The sequence below is a fragment of the Salmo trutta genome, chromosome 6 (assembly GCF_901001165.1).
Source record: "Salmo trutta chromosome 6, fSalTru1.1, whole genome shotgun sequence".
Classification (NCBI taxonomy): domain Eukaryota; kingdom Metazoa; phylum Chordata; class Actinopteri; order Salmoniformes; family Salmonidae; genus Salmo; species Salmo trutta.
In genome coordinates this window covers 25550114-25576858 of record NC_042962.1, presented here as the reverse complement: position 1 = coordinate 25576858, position 26745 = coordinate 25550114, and the positions used below count along the sequence as shown (strand labels likewise).

At 41.5% G+C, this 26745-nt stretch overlaps 1 protein-coding gene across 1 annotated transcript in view; it reads left to right on the top strand.

The window, feature by feature from the left end:
- The first annotated feature begins 786 nt into the window (after nt 1-786).
- LOC115195726 (protein disulfide-isomerase TMX3) overlaps nt 787-26745 on the top strand; it is a 58693-nt gene continuing 32734 nt past the window's right edge. Inside the window, exons 1-9 of the mRNA XM_029755895.1 lie at nt 787-884; nt 1185-1236; nt 6423-6462; nt 9325-9448; nt 11813-11858; nt 16203-16283; nt 16929-17028; nt 17666-17743; nt 18187-18253. Of these exons, the coding sequence (XP_029611755.1) occupies nt 851-884; nt 1185-1236; nt 6423-6462; nt 9325-9448; nt 11813-11858; nt 16203-16283; nt 16929-17028; nt 17666-17743; nt 18187-18253 (622 nt within the window). The 5' untranslated portion in view covers nt 787-850. The remainder of the gene's footprint in view (nt 885-1184; nt 1237-6422; nt 6463-9324; nt 9449-11812; nt 11859-16202; nt 16284-16928; nt 17029-17665; nt 17744-18186; nt 18254-26745) is intronic.

The window sequence follows — 26745 nt, the reverse complement described above, 5'->3', positions numbered from 1 at the left end:
TTATTTCTACCAAAAAAATGAAGTAGATGCTTCTTCCTTTTGGAACCGGCAGGTTCACTAGACTTTATTCATGGTGATGGAATTATTAGTGAATTCAAGGTCAAAATAAGGTGTGTCTGTAGACACAACTTCATTTCTTAGATCTCCACCCCCAACGAATAGCGGGAGAATAGAATTCCATTCTCATGCTTAAACTGAAGGTCAGAATAGTCATAGAGAGAAAAGTGCATAAGAAGGGAATTACATTCAATTTACAGGGCTTAACTCAGGTCGGAATCGGCCCCATAAGGCATTGGCCTGCCCCAGCCTCTGGAATGCCCTCCCAGACCACCTGAAGGAAACTCTGGGCTCCTTTAAAATGGGTCTAAAGTCCTTTCTCTTTAGGAAGGCTTTGTGTTGATAGCTGTGCTCCTTGGTGTCCTTGCCCCATAGCGTCAGCTGTAGTCTTTGTGTCAGTTGCAGTGTCTAGTTGTGTCCATTTTTTTATATATTTTTTTATTTTTATTCCATACACTTATTATTCTTTATGAGGAAAAGCACTTTACAAATGTAATAAATTATTATTAATTATTGGTTAAACGGAATCAATTGTAGGCTACAGTACGTTAATTTAACAGCATAAAAATAAATATGCCAAAGAAAGAGATTGTCTGTAAATGTAATTATGATGAACACTGAAAGACTACATGGGCCTTAAGTTATTATTATAAAAGTAATAGTATTTATGCATTTCTGATGCCTGCAACCTTGTGATGCTTCCGATTTAATGCAGCGTAATCACAGCGCATGCTCAGACAGACGGAAAATACTGCTTGTATTTATTTCCTGCTTGGTGTTTCCTTTCGGAGCAATGGCAAAAGTGAAAGCCACCTTGGTTTGTGCAGGTACTTACACTTTCTAACCGTTTCTGTTTCTGTTAACGAATGCGTTATTCGTTGCATTACCTTGATAACTTGTCAATTTCTTTTCTTGCTTGGGTGGAATTGTGGTGCAAAATGCACGGACAGTAACAGTAACGTAGCTAGCTAAGGGCGCGAGCTATTCTAGCTGATGCATCATGAGGTTGAAAGCCGTAGGTAACGATAGCGGCATATCTCAAATTGCAGAAGCATTCGTATAACTGTTGCTTAAATGTTAACGTGATGATTTTCACATTAACTGTTCATTTTGTTTTTATATTGTAGGGCTTTTTCTATGTTCAACGGTGCTTGCAATTGTCGAAGAACTCGATGACACGTAAGTGATGCTCTAATCTATTTCGCTTGTGGAATCTTCCTGTCTTTTTGTTTAACGTCAATCCCTAGTATGTATGCGAATGTTGTCACCTGACGACCATTTTGGTTAATATAATAGACCCAATGAATAACTATTTTATGGTAAGATAACATAAGCTATTCCAATCTCAAACCAGTCACTCTCCCTGTACACAGAAACGTATGTTAATATTGTTTGTAAACAAAATTCTAGACTTCTGAGTTTGACTCAGTGTACCCATCACCAAGGGCGTAACTTTTGTGTTGTTATATTGGGGTGGTTGGGGGGGGGAAATACATCCCAAACTTCTGATAATTTGGTCAATATATCCCAACCACAACTGAAATACCAATCATTTTGGTATTACTTTAAACTGTTGGTCTAACTTTATTATGCAATCTGGTTTCCGAGCTGGTCATGGGTGCACCTCAGCCATGCTCAAGGTCCTAAACGATATCATAACCGCCATCGATAAGAGACAAAACTGTGCAGCTGTATTCATCGACCCGGCCAAGGCTTTCGACTGTCAATCACCACATTCTTATCGGCAGACTCAACAGCATTGGTTTCTCAAATGACTGCCTCACCTGGTTCACCAACTACTTCTCAGATAGAGTTCAGTGTGTCAAATCGGAGGGCCTGTTGTCCGGGCCTCTGGCAGTCTATGGGGCTGCCACAGGGTTCAATTCTCGGGCTGACTCTTTTCTCTGTATACATCAATGATGTCGCTCTTGCTGCTGGTGATTCACTGATCCACCTCTACGCAGACCACACCATTCTGTATACTTCTGGCCCTTCTTTGAACACTGTTAACTAACCTCCTGACGTGCTTCAATGCCATACAACTCTCCTTCCGTGGCCTCCAACTGCACTTAAATGCATGCAAAACTAAATGCATGCTCTTCAACCGATCGCTACCTGCCCGCCCGTCCAGCATCACTAGTCTGGACGGTTCTGACTTAGAATATGTGGACAACTACAAATACCTAGGTGTCTGGTTAGACTGTAAACTCTCCTTCCAGACTCACATTAAGCATCTCCAATCCAAAGTTACATCTAGAATTGGCTTCCTATTTCGCAACAAAGCATCCTTCACTCATGCTGCCAAACTTACCCTTGTAAAACTGACTATCCTACCGATCCTTGACTTCGGCGACGTCATTTACAAAATAGCCTCCAACACTCTACTCAGCAAATTGGATGCAGTCTATCACAGTGCCATCTGTTTTGTAACCAAAGCCCTATATACTACCCACCACTGCGACCTGTATTCTCTAGTTGGCTGGCCCTCACTTCATATTCGTCACCAAACCTACTGGCTCCAGGTCATCTACCAGTCTCTGCTAGGTAAAGCCTGCCTTATCTTAGCTCACTGGTCACCATAGCAGCACCCACCCGTAGCCCGCGCTCCAGCAGGTATATTTCACTGGTCACCCCCAAAGCCAATTCCTCCTTTGGCCGCCTTTCCTTCCAGTTCTCTGCTGCCAATGACTGAAACGAACTGCAAAAATCACTGAAGCTGGAGTCTCATATCTCCCTCACTAGCTTTAAGCACCAGCTGTCAGAGCAGCTCACAGATCACTGCACCTGTAGATAGCCCATCTGTAAATAGCCCATCCAACAACCTCATCCCCATACTGTTATTTATTTTGCTCCTTTGCACCCCAGTATCTCTTCTTGCACACTCATCTTCTGCACATCTATCACTCGAGTGTTTAATTGCTATATTGTAATTATTTTGCCACTATGGCCTATTTATTGCCTTACCTCCCTTATCCTACCTCATTTGCACACACTGGATATAGACTTTTTTTCTATTGTATTATTGACTGTATGTTTGTATATTCCATGTGTTGTTTTGTGTCGCTTTGCTTTATCTTGGCTAGGTCGCAGTTGTAAATGAGAGCTTGTTCTCAACTAGCCTACCTGGTTAAATAAAGGTGAAATATTTAATAACAAATTAGTTCAGAAAGTAACCACGCTTGGCAATTTTTTTGGTAGAAGGACTGTGAGAAAGTCAGTTCTGGGGTGCGTTCAGTTTGATTGAACGTTTGCTACATTGTTTAACGGATGGTGGTGTTTGGTGGGTGTGGCTTGAAACAGTGAGTGACATATTTGAAGGCCAGTGGTGAATTTTGAACCCACAACCCCTGCCCGTTTTTTTTTTTTTAACTGGTTGTTCAGAACAACGTTGCCTTTTATTTTTGTACTGAATGCAGCCCTTGTTGTCTTTTTTCTACTCCAAAATGAATTAAAGTAATATGATGGTGACACCACTGAAATATAATTTTACAATCCAAAATTGAGCCTAACAACATTTTGGTCGATATTAAGCAATAAGCATTATCACCTGTAGCCCAACTGATGCATTATAGTGGCTATAAATAAATAGACTGAAGCATGGGGTTGCCCATCTGTTTTTGTGTTTTCTGTCATGGCCCCGTTTTCTCATTGGGAACGTCATATGCCCCCTTAACCTCCCCACAAAATTATGTTATAAGAATACTTTTTAGTCATCAAGAAACCGTACATACAAACACCAGTAACTGGTTTCCCTTCCATATTGAAATCAAGAAGAGAAAATGATAAATGACAAATAAACCAGCTTACTGCTGTGCAATGTCACATGTATCCTTATTAAAAATATAAAGTTGTTTCTGGAAGTACTCATAGGGTGACTATTAGGTTGCATAAACATGATGAATGCTTTCCTCCCTGAATTTTGGCCTTCAAAATTGTTTTCTAGGTTGCTGCTGCTGGCCATAGTATGTGAGACAGGCATGCTACCTCTGACTGGGGAGAGAAACAGGCTTGCCTACTGCCAGAGGTTCAGAGAAACAGCCCTTCTCTAATTCTGTAGCCTACTAGAAACCAGTTGTTTCAAGTTTATAATACTACCAAAGTAGTTTGAACTCACAAAATTGAGCCCAATACAACCGTTACCAATTATCACTCATTTTGAGAAAATCTTGTCACTTTGCAATAGAAACTTAAACATAAAATGTTTTATTTTTCTATATAAATCTTATTCGTGCTTATGAATTTACCATGTTAAATGTAACAGTCTTCATTTGTTACAAGTCAGCTCACAAAGTTAAGGGTTTGTTAAGAGGAGCGAGCGAAAGAGCGGAGCTTTTGCTCTGTTCTTACAAGCCCAAAGCATATTTGGCGGCGGAGGATCCAATCATAAAATTAGGAATTGAGTAGTTGTGTAAAGCCACAGAAAGCCAGTAACTACGGTGGGAAAATAACTTGCAGGGGTCGAATTGGAAATTAAGGGCCTGCTCATTACATCCTTCTTGCAGTGCACTGCGTGCACAATTATTAGGCAAATTGTATTCCTTGTGTTCATTTTATTGTTGAACAAACACAATGCTCTCAGTCAATCCAAAATGTTATTGAACCTCAAACCTGAATGTTTAACAAAGGAAAAGTGAGTTTTGTCTTTCTCAGGGAAATATAAGTGTGCAGAATTATTAGGCAACTAAATTACAAAAATAATTTCTCTCAACTCACTTGTTTATTCTCAATTTTTAGAGTAAGTGTAACAGATAAGTAACACAAAATGACAATTATACAACATTTTTGGCCTTTCAAAAATATTCAGTGACCAATATATATATTATTTTCAATAACTGCCATGAGCCTTCCATCCATGGAGTCTGTCAGTTTCTTGATCTGTTCACGATCAATTTTCGCTGAAGCAGCAACCACAGCCTCCCAAATTCCCCAAATTCAAAAAGGTGTATTGTCTTCCATCACTGTAAATCTCACGTTTGAGAAGGGCCCACAAGTTCTCAATAGGATTTAAGTCAGGTGAGGAAGGGGACCAGGTCATTATTCAGGCATCTTTGAGGCCCTTGCTGGCTAGCCAAGCAGTGGAGTACTTGGATGCATGTGATGGAGCATTGTCCTGCATAAAGATCATGGCCTTCTAGAATGCTGAGGACTTCTTCCTGTACCACCACTGTTTGACGAAAGAATCTTCCAGAAACTGGCAGTAGGTTTGGGAGTTGAGTTTCAGTCCATCTTCAACCCGAAAAGGTCCAACTACTTCCTCCTCAATGATAGCAGCCCATACCAGTACCCCTCCTTCACCTTGCTGTCACCTGACTCAAAGTGGTGCCCTGTGTCCATTACTGATCCAGCTACGGGCCCATCCATTTGGACCATCAAGAGTCACTTTCATTTCATCTGTCCATAAAACCTTTGGGAAAATAAATACCTGAAGACAGATTTTTCAATCTTGACGCTTCAACTTGTGAATCTTATTCAGGAATGGGCTTGTTTCAGTCTTCTTGGCCATGTCTCTGAGCACTTGACACCTTGTACTTCTGAACACTCCAGGTAGGTTGCGGTTCTGGAATACGGTGGCACTGGAGGATAATGGGTTCCTGGTAGTTTGATGTTTAATTCTTCTCAGGTCTTTTACAGTTAATTTGCGCCTTTTCTTCCCCATGCGTTTTTTGCGCCCCCAGTTGACTATTCGCAACAAAATGTTTGAATGTCCGGTGGTCACACCTCAATAGTTTAGCTATTTAAAGAGTGTCACATCCGTCTGAAAGGCATTTTACATTTTTGCCTTTTCAGTGTCAGTTAAATTTCTTTTTTGGCCCATTTTACCTGAGGTAATGAGGCTGCCTAATAATTATGCACACCTTGATATAAGGTGTTATTCACTTTCGCCACACCCTCCCTCATTACACAAATACATATCACCTGAAAATGATTAAATCCAATAAGCATTCAAGTTTATATGGTTTGGAGTTCGGAAATGTGAATAGAAACAATGATGAGATCAGAATACTCACTTGCCTAATAATTGTGCACGCAGTGTATGTCTTGTTCATTTTAGTTGTGTCTATAATGCCTCGTTCACATCATATTGGAAACTAAAATGTCTGACTTGCTTACTCGTTGTAGAAAGATACGTTTCCCACTTGGGAAATATCAGAATCAACCAATAGGAAACTGAACGCAAATCATTTTTGCTTATTTTAACTCCGAGGCCCCGAGTTTCCGACATGGCGTGATTTTCAAAGTTTCATACCGGTTATTGTGAAGTTTCATGGTTCGAATAAGTCACTTTTAATAGCTTTGGTACTGGTTAAATTATAAAGCCAAAATGTTATGAATTCTGATTATTTTTAATTTTTTTTCTTCCTCAGATTTAAAGACACCAGAGTAGATGATGTCTGGCTGGTGGACGTGAGTCTTGTTTGCTTTGCATCGCACACACAGCAATCATACTGACGTGACGAGGCTGAATGAGCCCATTCAGCACTGCTTTAGACCCTTGTCCCGACACCAGTGTCCAGCTCATCCCTTACGGAAGTGGCAGTGGGGGAGGGAAGGGGGGAGGTGTGTCTACTGTGTGTGTTTTAGTCAATGAGAAGTCATGCATGGTGGGCGGCGCGCCTGGCTTGGGGGCTCTGGGGGGGTTTATGCCAGAGCCCAGGGTTCATGTCTGGGGCCTGAGCAAATCCAGCTGGCACCCAAAGCTGGCACTCCCTGTCCAGACCAGTCTGACCGCTTGAGGAGAAATGGAGTGACAGCAGTCGTACGATATACACTGATGTGGATCACTATAGGCAGGTACAGACACAGCCGGAAACACAGTCTTGTAGTCTGGTACACAGAACAGGGCTGTGCATTGACTATCAGGCAAAAAAAATGCTTAGGTGGAAATGCCAATCCCAATACCAAGTACAGCATTGCCACAAAGATGGGAGATTTTTATTGAAATGTTGTAATTCTACTTTTTGGGCTGGTGGTGTGCTCAGGGTTGTCATTTCAAGTAAACCCAGGGTATAGCAAAGTGACAGGCTGGGGTTGAAGCTCTTTAAGGCCTACTGCATTTCTACACAGTTAAAAAACCCTCTAAAATGCTATTTGGAGAACAGGTCCCATGAGTGCAACATGTTAAGTTTACAGGAGCATATATAATGTGGTGTCAAATGAAAGCTGAGTCTATATTTTGGGGGAATTAAAGCATAGATATGTTTTTCAACCATTTTTCCATCCTAAAAATGTGGAATAAGCAGAGGCTTTGATTACTGGTCACACAGATGAAAAAGGAGTCTTAAAAAAAACATCTAGAAAAGTCTTAAAAGGTATTAGAAATGCATCAAAACACAATGTTGAAGTAAAGGCCCCTGCCAACTAATATCAAAATGTATATTTAATTTTGCAGAAATAATTTGCCTTCTGTAAGTTTAAGAAATATTACCTAATGTTTCTGTTACCACAAACCCACATATCTTTAAAATATTTTCTGATTTCTCTCCCTGATGAGGAGGGAGGATTATGAAAGAAGTAACAAGTAAAGATAGACTTACAAATGAGTTAGGGTTTTTACTGATAACTATTTTGTTTCTGAATTATTAAATGATTAAAACGTGTCACTCTGTTACCAAATTGGTACCAGTGACCAAAAACTGTAATGAAATTACTGCAATTGAATTGGGAAATCATAGTCACAAACCACAGGTACAGTAGAGAACACAGGGGAAGAGTGCAGTATAATGCAATATACTGAACTATACTCTATTTTTTTTTGTTACTGTACTCTACTATGCTCTACTGTACAGAACTGTATTGTACTGAACTTTACTGTGGTGTCAAAACTTGTGGAACATATAAGTTTATGATTGGTACAGATTTGGTCTGGACCAAACAAATTTGATCTTGTTTGGGAGCTGAGCTCATTAGAATAATAGCCAGTGTGTAGAATAATATGCAAAGGAGTGATATCATTTTTTTCTAGCTTTCTGTACCTTTTCTGGATACATCACCTTAAAGACAATGACTGTATAGTACAGATCCCATGATGTCATTATGTTACCATCATTCTGTTATGTTAATGAGTGTTACTCTAGTTCAATAACCAAAATCTATATTTTTTCAAACTGAAGGTGTCATCCTAGCTGGTACCGCATTCTTTCTGCAGACATGTTTGAATTTTAATTCGGAGTAGATATTTACGTGGTAATATGAAGAAAATCTCCCTCAGATTTTCTGTTCAACTTTGCATCTGCTCTGTTCCTCAGGTACATGTGTTTTAGTAAACATGTCAGTGGGAATTGGTAAAAGTAGACTTCTGCATACACTGTAGGTGTATGGTTTGTTAAACCTAGCCATCAATGTTTTTTTTTTATGGCATACAGTTTTTGAAGGGTGTCTCTGCTTCACATTGTTACCGTGGAATTGCCAACAGCAAAATTGACTCCAGGCTTTGTCAGTCCCTCCAGGATTCTGCAATCTAATATATATATTTTTTGGCAAAATCGAAAGTTCCCTGCATATTATGTAAATTTGTCCAATCACTGCAATATCTCTGGATAAAACTGTCAAATTATTGCATAGAACTGACCCATCACGGCAGTGCCAAAAGAGGGCTCACAATTTCAACCAATCTCCACACATTTACCACATATGGTTCTTTGTCAGCTCATTTTTGCGACAAATTGGACAAAATCATTGCCTATTGCCATGCAAAATGTCAGAATTGGCAAAGTAAAATTAAGTATTTTTGCCCGCAAATATCACACAAAATCCCTGCGAAATCTTGGAGGGACTTTATTTACCACCTTGGCTGCTGTAGCTTCATTCACCTCAACTGCTGTATTGACATGTGTTTAACTTGCTACTCACTAGCTCTGCATCGAGATTAAAAACTAGTTTTGTTTTATATCAAGTCAAACTGCAGTTAACCCTACCTAGCGTCCTAGCTGTCTACAGCCATCTTCCACCTCTGCACTGTTTTGAGAGAAAAGTCTCACTGTTCATCTGCCTGCTCCGACGGTGTCCTCGTGGTCCTAAAGTCAGCCCGCTAATACCGCTAAAATGCATTTGTCTTTTAATTGGATTTGGAATGATTTTAGTTGCCTATTTAAAATTGTTGTGGTTGAGCTAGGATATGGCGACTGCCATACCCAGTTGATGTCCCTGAGTGTGTTGACGTCATGCGTGTTATTTCTGAACAGTGTGTGTATTTGTGTTCATAGTTTTTAGAGCTAGGCCTATTTCATTGTTTTTACTGTGACTGACAGTGTTGTTGGGCCTTTGCAGTTTTATGCACCGTGGTGTGGCTACTGTAAAAAACTGGAGCCCGTTTGGTATGACGTCGGCGTCGAGTTGAAAAGCTCTGGATCGCCTGTGCGAGTGGGCAAGATGGACGGCACTGCGTACTCTGGTGAGTCTCTGTTGCAGTGACCATGTCAATGGCTTCTCTACATATTCCTGGTTGCCTGTAGTCTTGACTACATTATTTTGTCAATGTAAGTACATTTGAACAGCTTTAAGTCTTAGACAAAAATAACAGTACGCATATATGGTTTAACATGCAGTCTATCGGGTTGACACCACAGCTGTCTATAGTTCAGACAGGAAACGCCAAGTATTCCTTTAAACATTTATTAGATCAAAATTACAATACATGCATACGTTAGTCTTGGTGTTAAGCTCTGCTCCTTCGGGGTAGCTCATTGCCAGAGTGCATAATAATTATAATTATTATTACAGGCAGTGAGCAAGGTACGCTGTACAAATCCCCCTGACCAAAACAAAAGCAGAGCCCAAACAGGTGGAGGCTGGCGTGGGTTGGGAAAACAGACATGCATGACGAGTAACACGTTACAGCAATAGCATGTCACCAGAACCCCAGTGCGTAGTTTGCGTGTGGCAGCCGTCAGAGAATGTGTGTGCAGAACCTGTTTGACTGCATAGGCCGCCATATTAAGGTAGAGTAATGAATCTAATTTGTGCAATATCAGCTGATGCCAATACTTGTTTTTTTTTTGTCTGGGCCGGCTGTGATTATTACAATTTTTTTGTCTGCATACCAAATACACATGGCCAAAAGTATGTGGTCACCCCTTCAAATTAGTGGGTTCTGCTATTTCAGCCAAACCCGTTGCTGACGGATGTATAAGATCGAGCACACAGCCATGCAATCTCCATACGCTAACATTGGCAGTAGAATGGGCCGTAGTGAAGAGCTCAGTGACTTTCAACGTGGGACCGTCATAGGATGCCACCTTTCCAACAAGTCCGCTAGAGCTGCCCCGGTCAACTGTAAGTGCTGTTATTGTAAAGTAGAAACATCTAGGAGCAACAACGGTTCAGCTGCTGTGGTAGGCCACAGAAGGCCTAACCAAAATTGCACTGTTGGTTAGGGCTTGTAAGTATTTCACTCTAAGGTTGTATTCGGCGCACGTGACAAACTTTGATTTGAGTAGTGGAAATGCGTTCTCTGGAGTGGTGAATCACGCTTCACCATCTGGCTGTCCAACAGACTAATCTGGGATGCCAGGAGAACGCTACCTGCCCGAATGCATAGTGCCAACTGTACACTCTGGTGGAGGAGGAATAATGGTCCGGGGCTGTTTTTCATGGTTAGGACTAGGCCCCTTAGTTCCAGTGAAGGGAAATTTTAACGCTACAACATACAATGACATTCTAGATGATTCTGTGCTTCCAACTTTGTGGCAACAGTTTGGGGAAGGCCGTTACCTGTTTCAGCCTGACAATGCCCCTGTGCACAAAGCGAGGTCCATGTAGAATGGTTTGTCGTGATTGGTTTGGAAGAACTTGACTGGCTTGCACAGAGCCCTGACTTCAACGCCACTGAACATCTTTGGGATGGAACGCCGTCTGCGAACCAGGCCTAATTGCCCAACATCAGTGCCCGACCTCAATAATGCTCTTGTGGCTGAATGGAAGCAAGTCCCCGCAGCAATGTTCCAACATCTAGTGGAAAGTCTTCCCAGAAGAGTGGAGGCTGTTTATAGCAGCAAAGGGCAGACCAACTCCATATTAATGTCCATGATTTTGGAATGAGATGTTCGACGAGCAGGTGTCCACATACCTTTGGCCTTGTAGTGTAAATATCTTCCATCTAATTGAGCATACAGAGTCCCAAATGGCACCCTATTCCGTGTATAATGCACTGCTAGGGCCTTTAGGGCTCTGGTCAAAAGTGGTCCTCTCTATAGGGTGCAATTTGGGATGCACAAGAGAAGTTAACAGCTTCCCCTATGTCTTACTGTGCCTCCCTTGAAACTGCCATTCTGCTATCGGTTTCACCTGGCTGTTAAAGATGCACTATTCCTATTGCCAAGACTGACTTCATTAATTAGGATCTCATAATCTTTTTCTCTCATGTTGTTGACCCCTAGCCTCTCACTCTGGCTAATCACTCATAAACCAGATTAAAATTCCACGGACAGATTACATGACTGTCGCTGACTTTACTCGCAGTCCAAGATTAGGCTAACTAAGAGGCTACTAAAACCTAATCGACAGGTGACGACAGCTTTCAGGTATTAGGGAAAGTGCATTCTGAGGACAGAGATGGTCCTTAAAATGTAGTCCAAGACAAGTAACTGCGGATTATGGTTACTGTAGTTCTAATGGAATTTCTATTCCTTATTGTCCCATTCTGTAGTTCCATATGGGATATGCAGCTAGGGTTTTACATTTTTTTTATAAGAAGTAGTTGTGGAAATGTATTGACACATGTTTCAGTTTTGTTTAAATATTGTCACTTTCCATTCAGGCATGTCCTCAGAATTTGGAGTACGAGGATACCCCACAATCAAATTGTAAGTATGAGCACATACGAAGACGATATACACTGACCATTGCCGTTTGTTAGAAGTTTACATAACGAGCAATGCTTTACCCAATATTTTCTTTCACAATGATCATGTCTTTACTGAACTGAGTTGTCCATTGTGACTTGACTTGTCAGCATTAGGCCTGATGATGAGACCTATGGAATAAAGCTCCCCATAGGCCCCTGGGGCTAGCCAATGGGGGATTTAAGGTGTTGTTGCCGCCTACCTTGAGGGCAGTACATGGCCTAATGAGGTATTGTATCATTAAGATATGATGGTTTGATCATCTATTTAGGTAATCCAAGGTGCCAGTCAAATATACTGAGTGCAGTGGAGCAGAATGTGTGTGTACAGTGCATTTGGAAGGTATTCAGACCTTTGACTTTTTCCACATTTTGTTACGTTACAGCCTAATTCTAAAATGGATTCAATTGTTTGTTTTTTCTCATCAATCTACACACCCCATAATGACAGCAAAAATAGGTTTTTAGAAAAAAAAATTTGCAGTGACTACAGCCTCGAGTCTTCTTGGGTATGACACTACAAGCTTGGCACACCTGTATTTGGGGAGTTTCTCCCATTCTTCCCTGCAGATCCTCTCAAGCTCTGTCAGGTTGGATGGGGAGCGTCACTGCACAGCTATTTTCAGGACTCTCCAGAGATGTTCGATCGAGTTCAAGTCCGGGCTCTGGCTGGGCCACTCAAGGATCTCTCTGTACTTTGCTCAATCTTGGTTTCATCAGATGGTCATCAGATGGTCAGAGTCCTTTAGGTGCCTTTTTGCAAACTCCAAGCGGGCTGTCATGTGCCTTTTTACTGAGGAGTGGCTTCCGCCTGGCCACTTTACCATAAAGGCCTGATTGATGGAGAGATGGTTGTCCTTTTGGGAGGTTCTCCCATTTCCACCCTGATCAAGGCCCTTGTCCCCCGATTGCTCAGTTTGGCTGGGTGGCCAGCTCTAGGAAGAGTCTTGGTGGTTAAAAACGTCTTCCATTTAAGAATGATGGAGTTCACTGTGTTCTTGGGGACCTTCAATGCTGAAGAAATGTTTTGGTACCCTTCCTGAGATCTGTGCCTTGACACAATCCTGTCTACGGATAATTCCTTTCGACCTCCATGGCTTGGTTTTTGCTCTGTCATGCACTGTCAACTGTGGGCCCTTCTATAGCAGGGGTGGGCAATTCCAAATCATGTCCAATCAATTTAATTTATCACAGTTGGACTCCAAGTTGTAGAAACATCTCAAGGATGATCAATGGAAACAGGATGCACCTGAGCTTAATTTTGAGTTTCATAGCAAAGGGTATGAATACTTATGTAAATAAGGTGCTTCTGTTTTTTATTTGTAATAAATGAGCAAAAATGTATATAAACCTGTTTTTGCTTTGTTATTATGGGGTATTGTGTTTAGGTTGATGAGGAAAATATTTAATACATTTTAGAATAAGGCTTTTAATGTAACAAAATGTGGAAAAAGGGAAGGGGAATACATTCCGAATGGACTGTGTATATAGAACAAAAATATAAACACAACAGGTAAAGTTGTAATATTTTTGGTTGTGAAGATATTTCACAGCGATTTAGATTAATGTTTCTCTACGCTGTACTTGCTTGTTTTGTCACAAACTGAAATCCCTCAGTTTGAGACAACTTTTGTCCCTCAGACAAGTTTTGAATTTTAATCACAGATGGAACTACAAAGACCAGGGAGCTTTTTGAAAGCCTCATAAAGAAGGGCAGTGATTGGTAGATGGATAACAATAACAAATCAGACATTGAATGTGTTTTTAAAAAAAAAATTTTTTAAGCATGGTCAAATGAATAATTAGGTTGTGGATTATGGATTATTGAACCACCAAGAGACATGAAAGGTACAGTTGTCCTTCTGAACTGAGCTGCAGGACAGGAATGAAGCTACTCAGGGATGTTACCATGAGGCCATTGGTGATTTTAAAATGGCTACAGTGTTCAATGGCTGTGATTGATTGGAGAAAACAACTGAGGATAGATCAATAACATTGGTCACTCTTTACTTCACACCCAGTGTCATAACACGGTCATAATCATTATCATAATGTTATAACAGTCATGACCCATATATTTACACCGGTTGTGACATATTGTTATTGTATGGCTGGTGATGACACCTACATAAGTTATGACACCCACATTTATTCAAATTAGTTTTTTCCCTGCCAAGAAGTTTCCTTTCATTTTGAAAGTTGGTTTTTTTAAAACGTTTTTTTGTTGTTGTAATGTATTATTTATAGTCAGGTTTTGTTCATATTTTTAATAACTTGTAGAAAATACACTTTATGACACTGTCAAGAAGCATTATGACCATCATAGGCCTATATCTGGTTTATATGATTATCACGTGCATGCCCTTATATCAGTCAAAAAGAGGGTGTCTTTTTTTTTTCTGCTCCTGAAATCTGCTCCTTCATTCATCCCAGTCATCAGCAACAGAGAATTGGAGTAGGTGCATGTGTGTCAATTGTGTGTGTAATTACAATAATTTAATATGGTCAATTTCAAATATGGTCACTTTTGTGTAACAAACATACTGTTGACACATAGGCTATGGTGTAATCTGGAATGTTTTGCCCTGTGGGGTGGGGTTTGACACTCTTATGTAGGTGTCAAAACCAGCAATAAAATAACACAATATAAGTCACAACAGGTCTAAATATGTGTCATGACAGTATGATGACAAGTTATGCTGTTATGAAATGTCTTGCCGTGTTATGATGCTGGGTGTCAAGTAAAGTGTTACCATAACATTTTAGTGACTCCACAATGACCTAAATTGAGTTTGTTTAGGATAAAAAGAAACTGGATGGAGCTAAGCACAGGCAAAATCCGAGAGGAAAGCAGACTGAAGCAGGTTAACACCAGACTGGTAGAGGAATTTACCTTTTAGCAGGACAATAACCTAAATCACATGGGCACATCTACACTGGAGTTGCTTACCAGGAAGACTATGAATGTTCCTGAGTGGTCAAGTTACAGTTTTGACTTAAACCTGCTTGAAAATATATGGTAAGACTTGAAAATTGCTGTCTTGGCATGATCCCCAACATCTTGCCAGAGCTTGAAGAAAAAATGATGGGCAAATATTGCACAGTTTATAGACCTTCCCAAGAAGACTAGCAGCTGTAATCGATGCCAAAGGTGTTTCTAACATTGACTCAGGGTGCTGAATATTTGCGCAACGACCATATTTTAGTGATTCCATTTTATTCACACAGCGTATTTTTTGTTAGATTGTTGACAATTAAATACATTTTAATCCCACTCTAACAAAATGTGAAGACATCCAAGGGGTCTGAACACTTTTGCAAGACACTGTAAATCCCTGAGGAAGTAGAAGCTGTGGCCTCTTCAGACAACACAGTATAATCTTTTATTCATTTATTTGAGGCTTCTGTAGGACACTTAGGTTCTGTTTGAGCAAACATGATAACTCTATTAGATGATCACAGTGGGGGCAATCATCACATTAAACCAAGCGAGTGATGAAATATTCTCAGGGGACTACACTAGGTAGTATCCCCCGGAGAGAAATATAGAGACGCCATCTCTCCCAGAGTTCGTTAGAATAGATCCAAATAGCCTTGTGTACTGGCGTATCCCTAGCAAACACTCCTGGATGTATTTGTCAGGTCTTTTGGGGTCTGATCCTAGGAGTGTTGTGGTTGATGTAACTCTATAATGAAAGAGAAGAGGGCCCTTGTTTTTCTCTCCTGTACTGCTATTGGAAATTGGGTGACGCTTATCCAAAACGCTGATCAAATAGAGATATTCTGGGGCTGAAAGTGTCAAGTATCTCTGAGTGGGAGTGCTGATCTTGGATTAGGTTTACCCCTGTCCATGTAATGTCATTAGTTGTGATCTAAAGGCAAAACTGATCCGAAATCAGCACTCCTACTCTGAGACGCTTAATACATACAGCCCTGACCTCTGGGTAAAGGGATCGCTTTGACCCATGGACCTGCCTTTTGGTTTGAGTAGTTTTGGATTTGACTCACACTTGCTGGAGAAGTGTAATCTCTTTTAGCTTTGGCATTGTTATCGTGCCTTTTCACAGCACTACAAAGAGCAACCCCAGAGTGGGTTGTCAGAATGCACACATACAAGCACTAGATATCGAGCGTAACAGTTAAAGGGCCAAATGAAAGGCTTTTATCTTGTTTTTCTCTCATGCAAATGTACCATTCTGTCCATTTCTCCTCACAAAAGGACTGGCATAAAGAAGGAAATTCATGGTCTTTTTCTTGGTGTTATTCAATCTCTTTCTCTTCGCCACACTCACTCCTCCTTTCTCAGGCTAAAGGGTGATCTTGCCTATAATTACAAGGGGCCAAGGACAAAGGATGACATCGTAGAATTCGCCAACAGGGTAGCAGGGTAAGTCTCTTACCATATGCGCTGTTGCTTCAACATCTCTTATGGGTGATATAAATGAGTACGTAATCACTTTTGTAAGTCTATATGAATAAATATGATTGGACAAAAATGGCTATACATGCCCTGAATACTGTGATCACCTAAACAGGACATTATGCTGTATGGGCTACACATGGAACTCTATACAAATGTCTTATATCCCCCTGTAGAATTCAGTGAATTTCCACCCTAGCCCTTCAAAGTCTCTTCAAATGCCAGTTAATAGTTTAGCCTGAGGAGATTCCTCTCAGGGGAAAATACAAACTAGACCCGTGATGACTGATCAGTCGGAATGGTGGGTCAAAGACCTGGCTGGGTTTTCACCTCTGACTGCATGCTTCTGCGATGTTCACTAGATGGCACCAGAACCATACACGTTAAACTAGAGTTCAACTAGAAAAAAACATGGCCGTGTTCAGTAGGCAGTCCGCAGCAATAAATAAATTGGTGTTCTAATGTGAGATGTTCAGGTTAGTTCCTCTCTGTTTCACTTTGTTTGAAAACGTTTTCTCAACTTCAGGCAATTTAACTAATGGAAAACACATTTATCTTATAATCCAAAACAATAGTGTTTCTGTTTGTGTACATGTCTTCTGTCCTCTTCAGGCCAGCAGTCCGAGCACTTCCAAGCAAACAGATGTTTGACCATATGATGAAGAGACATGACGTGCTCTTTGTATACTTCGGCGGGGAGTCTCCACTCAAGGTAGGGGCTCTGGAAGTAGCAATATAATATGTGTGAAGTTGTTTTGACCCAATACCTTCAGACATTTTGAGTGAAAAATATACAAATCAACAAACATTTATGTTAAGTAATTCAGTGCATGAAATCATAGTAGGATTCATATTCTCCCAGTGTGGTCATGGGAATTTGTTAACGATACATTTATTCCAGTCAGTTCAAGTAGGTTATTTGCCCTTCAGAGGTGTAAAAAGAAATAGGAATTCTTGGTTGGAGCTCTCACAAAGTACACATTATATAGTAAGACGATCCATACTTCATTGACGTATTTGTTAGCTACCATCCTGATTTAACTTATGTTCTTTCTGAGTAATTCGATATGCATTCCCCCCATATGTTTATCACTTCTCTGTGGGTCTGAAATGTTATCTTATCATCCAATCAATGCCACTGAAAGCTGTCACGGCATTTAGCTAGAATTTATTGATTGGATCATAAAGCTTCTGCTCACACTGCTGCTGCCAAGCGCTCTCAGAGTGAGGAAAGGCCCATTTATACAACGTGCTAGACAACCTTGATAAATGTCCCATACCAAGTTAACACAGAGGGCAATTCTCAGAGAAGAAGAAGCTTGTAACTTGTGTTGATTTCTCGTTTGCAGGAGAAGTATATCGACATGGCTGCGGAGCTGATTGTGTATACATACTTCTTCTCTGCGTCTGAAGACGTCTTACCAGAGGTAACGGCCTTGAGAATGTGGCATGTCCCCTGGCTCTTCAGTTAGGTTGTTTTCCCACATAACATTTCAGAGAGGAGAACTTATCAACGGCGCATTTGAAAGTTTCATTCTCATCACTTTTCTAATTAGGGATTTATTGTGATTTTGATAATTGTTTTAGTCATATAGCTAGCTATAAGGCAGCACTCACAAGTGAAAGTCCAGCAGTGCTACAGTGACATTTTCCATGCAGTATGATATGGTAAATGCCATAGGGACAGTGAAGCCTGTGAGCATGCTGCTTTTGCCGGTTTATTTGGCATGAGGTCCACAGTTTCCTAGGATGGCATGCCGCCAATAGGACTGCTGTCTCGTATGGTTCAGGTGCCCATAAATTAAGAAACTAAGGGATGATTTATGGAATTCGCTTTGAATTATGTATTTTATGTGTTTTCACCATCCAGTCGGTGACTTTGCCAGAGCTTCCATCGGTTGTAGTCTTCAAGGACGGGGCCTACTTTACCTATGATGGTAAGTATCTGGTCGGGGCTACAGGGCTAGGGTGGTGGGTGATACGCTTGAGTAATATTTTGTTTGCGCTTTCCAAATAGAAATCATTTTCTGTTTTATGACAAGCCTATGGCTTGTCATAAAATGTTCGCTTGGAGTAACTATGTGTGATATCGGCCTTTGAGGACCAGCTTTTCCCTAGAAAGGAGGTCAGTCTAATTTGGGCAAGGCAAGGGTGCCATTTTCTCTTTTGTTCCCCCCTCTCCTCCTCCTCTCCCTCTACTAGCCTTGTTTGCTCAGGCTTTGTTTCCCCAGTCTTAAACCAGAGTGTCTGTTCTTTCATCTTTCATCCGGCTTCACCACACTGCCTTTTGAAGTGGTGACTCCTTCGTTATAAAGCGGTTCGGCTCTTCCCACTATCGTCTCTGTGGTCAGGCCAGTGATGTCGTGGTGGTGGCTGTCTCTGGGCAGACACAGAGCAGGCAAAGGAACAGGGAAGGAGGGAGGGATGAATTGGGGGATGGATGGTGGATATAACTGAGTGGGCGTGGGGTGGTGGGAGACCACAGTGCAGTCCAGAGGAACCAGGGTGGGCTGGGTTTCCATCTGGAACTGACTGACTGTCTGACTCGGCCATGTCTGAGTCAGAGCTGCCCAGTAAAGTCAGTCGGAAAGAATGATATGCTAAAGCCACCAATACAGTTCAGAGCCCCCTCAGCGTATTAGCACCAGCTCGCCACATTCTTGCATCACTTCCTGTATTCCGCCGCCGAGCGCTTCGGGAGGGAGGCGAAAACGAAAGGGCAGCGCGTCCAGGCACAGGCCGACAACAAAGGGGCCCCAGTAGTGTATGTTGGGGAGGTTAGGCGCTCTGTGAAGGGCCCGCAGAACAAAATCCATCCCCTGGTTTGGCTCTGGTCCAGCCTGGCACTGGATGTCTGTCTGTTCCACCTGGCTGTTCCAAAATGGGGGCTTCCGCCACCAGAAGTCCAGCAGGAGGCGGTCTTCACAGCAGACGGTCACCACGAAAATACCACACTCCAGCGAGTCCTCTAGGACCCTGATAACGAGGATGTTCTGTATGGCTTGCATCGCCATGGTTACTGCCAGAGATAAGCTAGGGAAATCAGAGCCGGAGCAACAAGATATGACAGATGATTGGCTTTTTTCTGAACATGCAGCTTGGTTATCTCACTCTACTGGAAAACATAAGTGGTTCTGGGATAGATAACATATTTTTATTACTTAAGTTTAAAAATATATATATTTTACATTCATCTACACTTCATCTTTAGACATTTGGAAACAGAGGGGGTAGACAGGCAAGTGGGAGAACAGTAGAATTGTATCCCGGTCTCCGGTTGGGAACCGTTATTCTGATACTGAGAGCGTGCGTTACTGCAAGACCACAGGCTCTGCACAATGAAAAGGATTTTGAAGGCTGTTACTTCAAGAACAACAGTAGTACACAATCCAAAAGTAAAATTGGAATGGTAAATTCACATTTTGATTGGTTAACACATCTCATAGTGCTTCTAAGAGAAATGCTCTAGTCGGTATAATGACCTAAAAGCCTTTCCAATAATACCTTGTATTTAGTCAGTGTGATGCATATTTTACCTGAATCTTCCTCAGCATGGTCCCTGGTTTGGGAGTCCTGCCATTAGTGCTCTGCTCTGGGCTGTGCTCTGTGCCTAACAGGCGAGTTCCTCTAATGTAGCATAGCAGCCACTGAAATTATGTTCACATTCTCTCTGGTGCTCTATGACACATTTTTATGGCATGTGTTGGGCTACTTCCCAAATGGCCCCCTATTATCTATGTAGTGCATAGAGCTCTGGTCAGAACTAGTGCACTATATAGGGAATAGGGTACCATTTGGGACGTACACGCGATATCTCCCCTCCACCACATATGCAAGTTACTATCATCGCCAGACGGTCAGAATTTGCATTGAACATAGTGACATTTACAACTACATGCAATCAGCTCATTCAAATATGAGACTAGTACGTCACCATTTACTGTAGCTTCTAGTTGTGTTATGAATAGCTGTGGGGTTTAGCTTGGACACGTATATTGGCTTGCTTTTGTGATAATTCCAGTGTCTATTTCTACATGTGTAGTGTTTTGTGTTAATTCCTGTTTGTACACTCATTGCCAGAATTTGAAATGGTCTACACAGAACACCCCTTCAGTATTCCCACTCCGCAGTTTTAGTGTTGTCCAAATACAGCAGCCCTACTTTGTGTAAACACTATTTGACATAATGCCATCAAGCTCTGATCGGCTTGCTGCACAGAACAAACAACCTAGCAGTCCATTTTGGAGCATGAACGCTCACACGGAATACAAGTAATAATAATTATTTTCATTTTACAGAATAATCTGATCAAAAAAAGTAATAATTGACACTAGACATGGCAACTGACACAAAGAACACAGCAGACGCTACAAGGACACCAAGGAGCACAGCTATAATAGAAAGGCCCCTAAAGGAGCGGAGCTTGGTCCTGGGGACATGGAGGAGCAGGCTATCACTTGACCCGAGGGTGGGGCTATTGGGGGGAGAGCAGTTTTTTGAGATAAGGAGGGGCATTGCCATAATTAGACTGGACAGTCAGCACGAGGGTTTTGATTTCAATCTGAAATGAGGCTGGGATCCAGTGCAGAGATGCCAGTATGGAGGTGATGTGATGGTGTTTCCGCACTCTCATCAGGATTCTGGCAGTGTTGTTCTAGATGTATTGGAGCTTCTGGAGACTCCTGCCAGGGATCCCGATGAGTGCGTTGCAATAGTCCAGCCTTGAGGAGATAAAGGCATGGTTGAGCTTCTCTGCATCAGACTGAGTGTGGGTGGGATGAAGTTTGGCAATGTTCTTGAGGTGATAGAATTATGCTTTACACAGTTGTTTGATGTGTTTGTCAAAGGTCAGTGAGGAATCAAGCTTTACACCCAGATTGGAGGTGTGTTATTGACGAGTTACCTGGTAGGGGTTGCCAACGAGTAAGGCCTCGGTTTTGCTGCTGTTCAGTTGCTTTATCCATGCCTTTATCTCCTCAAGGTAGGTGTTCAGGCGGCACATGCATCATAGGGACTTGGGGCAGTTTTTACTGACAGCTGGGCAGTGGTGTAAATAACTAAGTATAACTTTTTTGTTATCTGTACTTTACTATTTTTTTCACAACTTTAACTTTTACTCCACAACATTCCTAAAGAAAATAATGTACTTTTTACTTCATACATTTTCCCTGACACCCAAAAGTGCTTGTTGCATTTTGAATGCTTAGCAGGACAAGAAAATGGTCCCATTCACGCACTTATCAAGAGAACATCCCAGTTCATCCCTACGTCCTCTGATCTGGCGAACTCACTAAACACATTCTTTGTTGTAAATTATGTCTTGAGTGTGACCGTGGCTATCCGTAAATTCTAAAAACAACAATCTTGCCAATCCTGTCTGAGTGGTAGGAGTGGAACTAACTTAGAGCTGGTGGTCCAGATATTCCGATAGTGTCCCGGAGGCATTCGAGGAGGATGGGGTGGTCGACAGCGTCAAACGCTGCGCTCAAGTCCAGGAGGATCCGGAGACGCAGAGTGCCTGCATCAGCTGCCATCAGCAGGTTTTTGGTGACCCTGAGTAGGGCTGTTTCAGTACTGTGGTGTTGGCTGGAAACCTGACTGGAACTTCTCAAACAGGTTATTCTGGTTGAGCTGTTCCTGGAGCTGTACAGACACCACTTTTTCCAACACCTTGGAGAGAAAGGGGAGGTTGGGTATTGGCCTGTAATTGGTTAGCACTTCTGGGTCTAGGGTGGGCTTCTTCAGAAGACCGCTGATGACAGTGGTCTTAAATGCAGGTGGGACACTGCCAGATTGGAGGGAGTGGTTAACAATCTGGGTTATCAGTGCAGGGATGCATGGTTTGAGCAGGGCTTTTGGAATAGGATCCAAGGTACAGGAGTAGGTTTTCCATTAATACCTCCCTGGGTCAAGGAAACAGGAGAGGGGCTGAGGTGGCATTCGTGGTGGGTCGAGGGCGGGAGGAGACGGAGTAGTAGAGCAGGAGATGAAAGATTTGATGTTGCTAACTTTTGTTTAAAAAAAAAAAAAGTAAATGAAGCTGTTACACTGCTCTTCTGTTGTCTCCATCTGGGACTGGGTTTTCAAAAGATGGTTTATGGTGGGCAACCGGTGCTTTGAGTTTCCAGGATTGTTATTGATGAGGTTGGAGTAGAACGTTGACTGCGCCTCTTTCATGGCCTTGGAATAGGCCATGTGGTGCTCTTGAAAGGCCCATTTGTGGACGATGAAGTCTGAGTTTCTGAGATGCCGTTCCATGATGCGACCAGTGGATTTCGTTTTTCACAGTTCTGAAGTAAACCAGGGAGCTAAGCGAGCGGATGCGATGTCCAATATTTTTATGGACGTCAAGCACACTGCTCAGGGATTGGTTGTAAAACTCCACAGTTTCATTCACTGATGAAAAAGCTGGAAGAGACAGGTTCAAGATGTCCTCTGACAAGCTGGCTGGGTCGATGTTTTTCCAGTTCTGGAAACACGTGCTTGGACTTGGTTAACTTCATTGGGATAGGGGGTAATATTTTCACGTTCAGATGAAAAGCGTCCCCAGAGTAAACTGCCTGCTACTCAGGCCCAGAGGCAAATATATGCATATTAGTAGATTTGGATAGACAACACTCTGAAGTTTCTAAAACTGTTTGAATGATGTCTGTGAGTATCACAGAACTCATATGGCAGGCAGAAACCTGAGAAAAAATCCATCCAGGAAGTGGGAAATCTGAGGTTTGTAGTTTTTCAAGTGATTGCCTATCCAATATACAGTGTCTGTGGGGTCATATTGCACTTCCTAAGGCTTCCACCAGATATCAACAGTCTTCAGAACGTTGTTTCAGGCTTCTACTGTGAATGGGGTGAGAATGAGAGCTGATTGTATCAGGTGTCTGGCAAAATGCCGTCTTCTCAGTCACGCGCACAGCCATGGGAGCGAGCTGAGTTCCTTTTCATTTCTACAGACAAAGGAATTGTCCGGTTGCAATATTATTGAAGATTTATGATAAAAACATCCTAAAGATTGATTCTATACGTTGTTTGACATGTTTCTACAAACTGTAATGCAACTTTTTTGACTTTCTGTCTGGACTTAGTGCATGCGCCTTCTGCATTTGCAATAGTGAACTGAACGCGCAAACAAAAAGGAGGTATTTGGACATAAATATGGACTTTATCGAAACAAAAAAAACATTTATTGTGGAACTGGGATTCCTGGGAGTACATTCCGATGAAGATCATCAAAGGTAAGTGAATATTTATAATGCTATTTCTGACTTCTGTTGACTCCACAACATGGCGGGTATCTGTATGGCTTGTTTTGGTGTCTGAGCGCTGTACTCAGATTATTCCGTGGTGTGCTTTTTCTGTAAAGCTTTTTTGAAATCTGACACAGCGGTTGCATTAAGGAGAAGTGTATCTATAATCCTATGCATTACACTTGTATCTTTTATCAACGTTTATGATGAGTATTTCTGTAAATTGATGTGCTCATTCACCGGAAGTTTTGGAGACAAAACATTTCTGAACATTACACGCTCTATGTAAAATGGGGTTTTTGGATATAAATATGAACTTTAACCTGTTAGGGCTAGGGGGCAGTATTTACACGGCCGGATAAAAAACGTACCCGATTTAATCTGGTTATTACTACTGCCCAGAAACTAGAATATGCATAGATAGAAAACACCCTAAAGTTTCTAAAACTGTTTGAATGGTGTCTGTGAGTATAACAGAACTCATATGGCAGGCAAAAACATAAGATTCTGTACAGGAAGTGCCCTCTCTGACCATTCCTTGGGCTTCTTGGCTCTCTTTATTGAAAACTGAGGATCTTTGCTGTAACGTGACACTTCCTATGGCTCCCATAGGCTCTCAGAACCCGGGAAAAAGCTGAATGATGTAATTCCAGCCCCTGGCTGAAAAACATTAGCGCCTTTGGTAAGTGGTCTATCAGAGGACAATGAGACTGAGGCGCGTGCACGAGGCGACCCCGTGTTTTTATTTTCTGTGTCTTTGAACTAAAACACGGTTTCCCGGTCGGAATATTATCGCTTTTTTATGAGAAAAATGGCATAAAAATTTATTTTAAACAGCGGTTGACATGCTTCGAAGTACGGTAATGGAATATTTAGAAATGTTTTGTCACGAAACGCGTCGGGCGCGTCACCCTTATTTACCCTTCGGATAGTGTCTTGAACGCACGAACAAAACAGAGGATATTTGAACATAACTATGGATTATTTTGAACCAAACCAACATTTGTTATTGAAGTAGAAGTCCTGGGAGTGCATTCTGACGAAGAACAGCAAAGGTAATAACATTTTTCTTATAGTAAATCTGACTTTGGTGAGGGCTAAACTTGGTGGGTGTCTAAATAGCCCGGCATCACAGGGCTAGCTATCTACTCAGAATATTGCAAAATGTGCTTTCACCGAAAAGCTATTTTAAAATCGGACATAGCGAGTGCATAGAGGTGTTCTGTATCTATAATTCTTACAATAATTATGTTTTTTGTGAACGTTTATCGTGAGTAATTTAGTAAATTCCCCGGAAGTTTGAGGTGGGTATGCTAGTTCTGAACGTCACATGCTAATGTAAAAAGCTGGTTTTTGATATAAATATGAACTTGATTGAACAAAACATGCATGTATTGTATAACATAATGTCCTAAGATTGTCATCTGATGAAGATCATCAAAGGTTAGTGCTGCATTTAGCTGTGGTTTGGGTTTATGTGACATTATATGCTAGCTTGAAAAATGGGTGTCTGATTATTTCTGGCTGGGTACTCTGCTGACATAATCTAATGTTTTGCTTTCGTTGTAAAGCCTTTTTGAAATCGGACAGTGTGGTTAGATTAACGAGAGTCTTGTCTTTAAAATGGTGTAAAATTGTCATGTTTGAGAAATTGAAGTAATAGCATTTCTAAGGTATTTGAATAACGCGCCACGGGATTACACTGGCTGTTGCGTAGGTGGGGCGATTTCGTCCCACCTACCCTAGAGAGGTTAACGAACAAAACATACATGTATTGTGAACATTGAGTCCTGGGAGTGTCATTTTAGCTGTTTCTGGTTTTTGTGACGCCTCTCCTTGCTTGGAAAATGGCTGTGTGGTTTTTCTTGTCTAGGTGCTGTCCTAACATAATCTAATGGTATGCTTTCGCCGTAAAGACTTTTTGAAATCGGACACTGTGGTTGGATTAACGAGAAGTTTATCTTTAAAATGGTGTATAATACTTGTATGTTTTGAGAAATTTGAATTATGAGATTTTTGTTGTTTTGAATTTGGCACCCTGGTATTTCATTGGCTGTTGGCGAGGGGTTCCCTTGGCGGAACGGGGTTCCCCTGGCGGAACTGGGTCTTTCCTCAACAGGTTAACCCCTTCTGTGTAGTGAATGAGGTTTGCTGCCGTTTCTGAGTCTTTGTTCCAGGCTGAAAGAAAATGAGATGAGGCTCTTTTGAAGATTTGGGCTGGTTTTCGAATCCGAACCATTAGCTAGTTGATTAAAGGAGTTGATAAAAATAACTAACTTAACCTTGTTGGTAAAAATAAATGTGTTCAATACTTGATTAGCTATAAAAAAATAAAAATATATTAAAAACAATGCACATAATATGAACAAATAAAACAAAAAATTACAGATACATTAGCAGAAGTAAACTACACAGGCTGCCATCAGGTGCCATGGCAACCAAAAAGTACAGGGGTTCATCCATTTTTAACATCCTAAGTGCTCCGATTTGGAAGTTTGACAAAGTCCTACTCGACTTTGATAATGTTACAGCCTGAATATACTGTACAGGAGAAGTGCTTTGACTAGATATGGAGTTTTTAATCTTACATAAAGTCTGTGTTCAGTGAAAGATAATGGGCTGCATGCTAGACTTGAACATGGTTATAATGAAGACCGAAATAGACGCTAGACAGTAGGGTTACTAGTTTGTTCTTCTCTTTGTCTCTCTGTCTCTCTGTCTCCAGCCTTTTGACATCTTTTTTTCCTTTCCCCTTGTTAAAGCTGGGCTCATATATAGCATACTGTTAATGAGATCATATCAACAATGTCTCGCTTGGCTGTACATGGAACATTTCAGCAGTTTTATGCTTATATAGCCAGTTATGTGGTGCGGTTTATGGTATTACAGCCTGGAAGCCCTGCATCAAGGCAAGATTAGTTTGCAAATGTTTCAGTGGGAGTATGTCAGTGAGGTGCGATGAATGAATGGGTTTATATGAATGTTTTGGATAGATAACCTGCTCTTAAGGATGACAGAACTTCAGTAATGATTCCTATTTCCCTCTATGGCAATGAAGCATGCACTGCACACTGCTACCAACATTTTACAAACGATACGATACCAGGCCAAGTATCACGACACCGAGTAGTATCGTGATACCACGGTGGGAAAGAAATCAGTGGCCTAGCATCCTGGTCGCC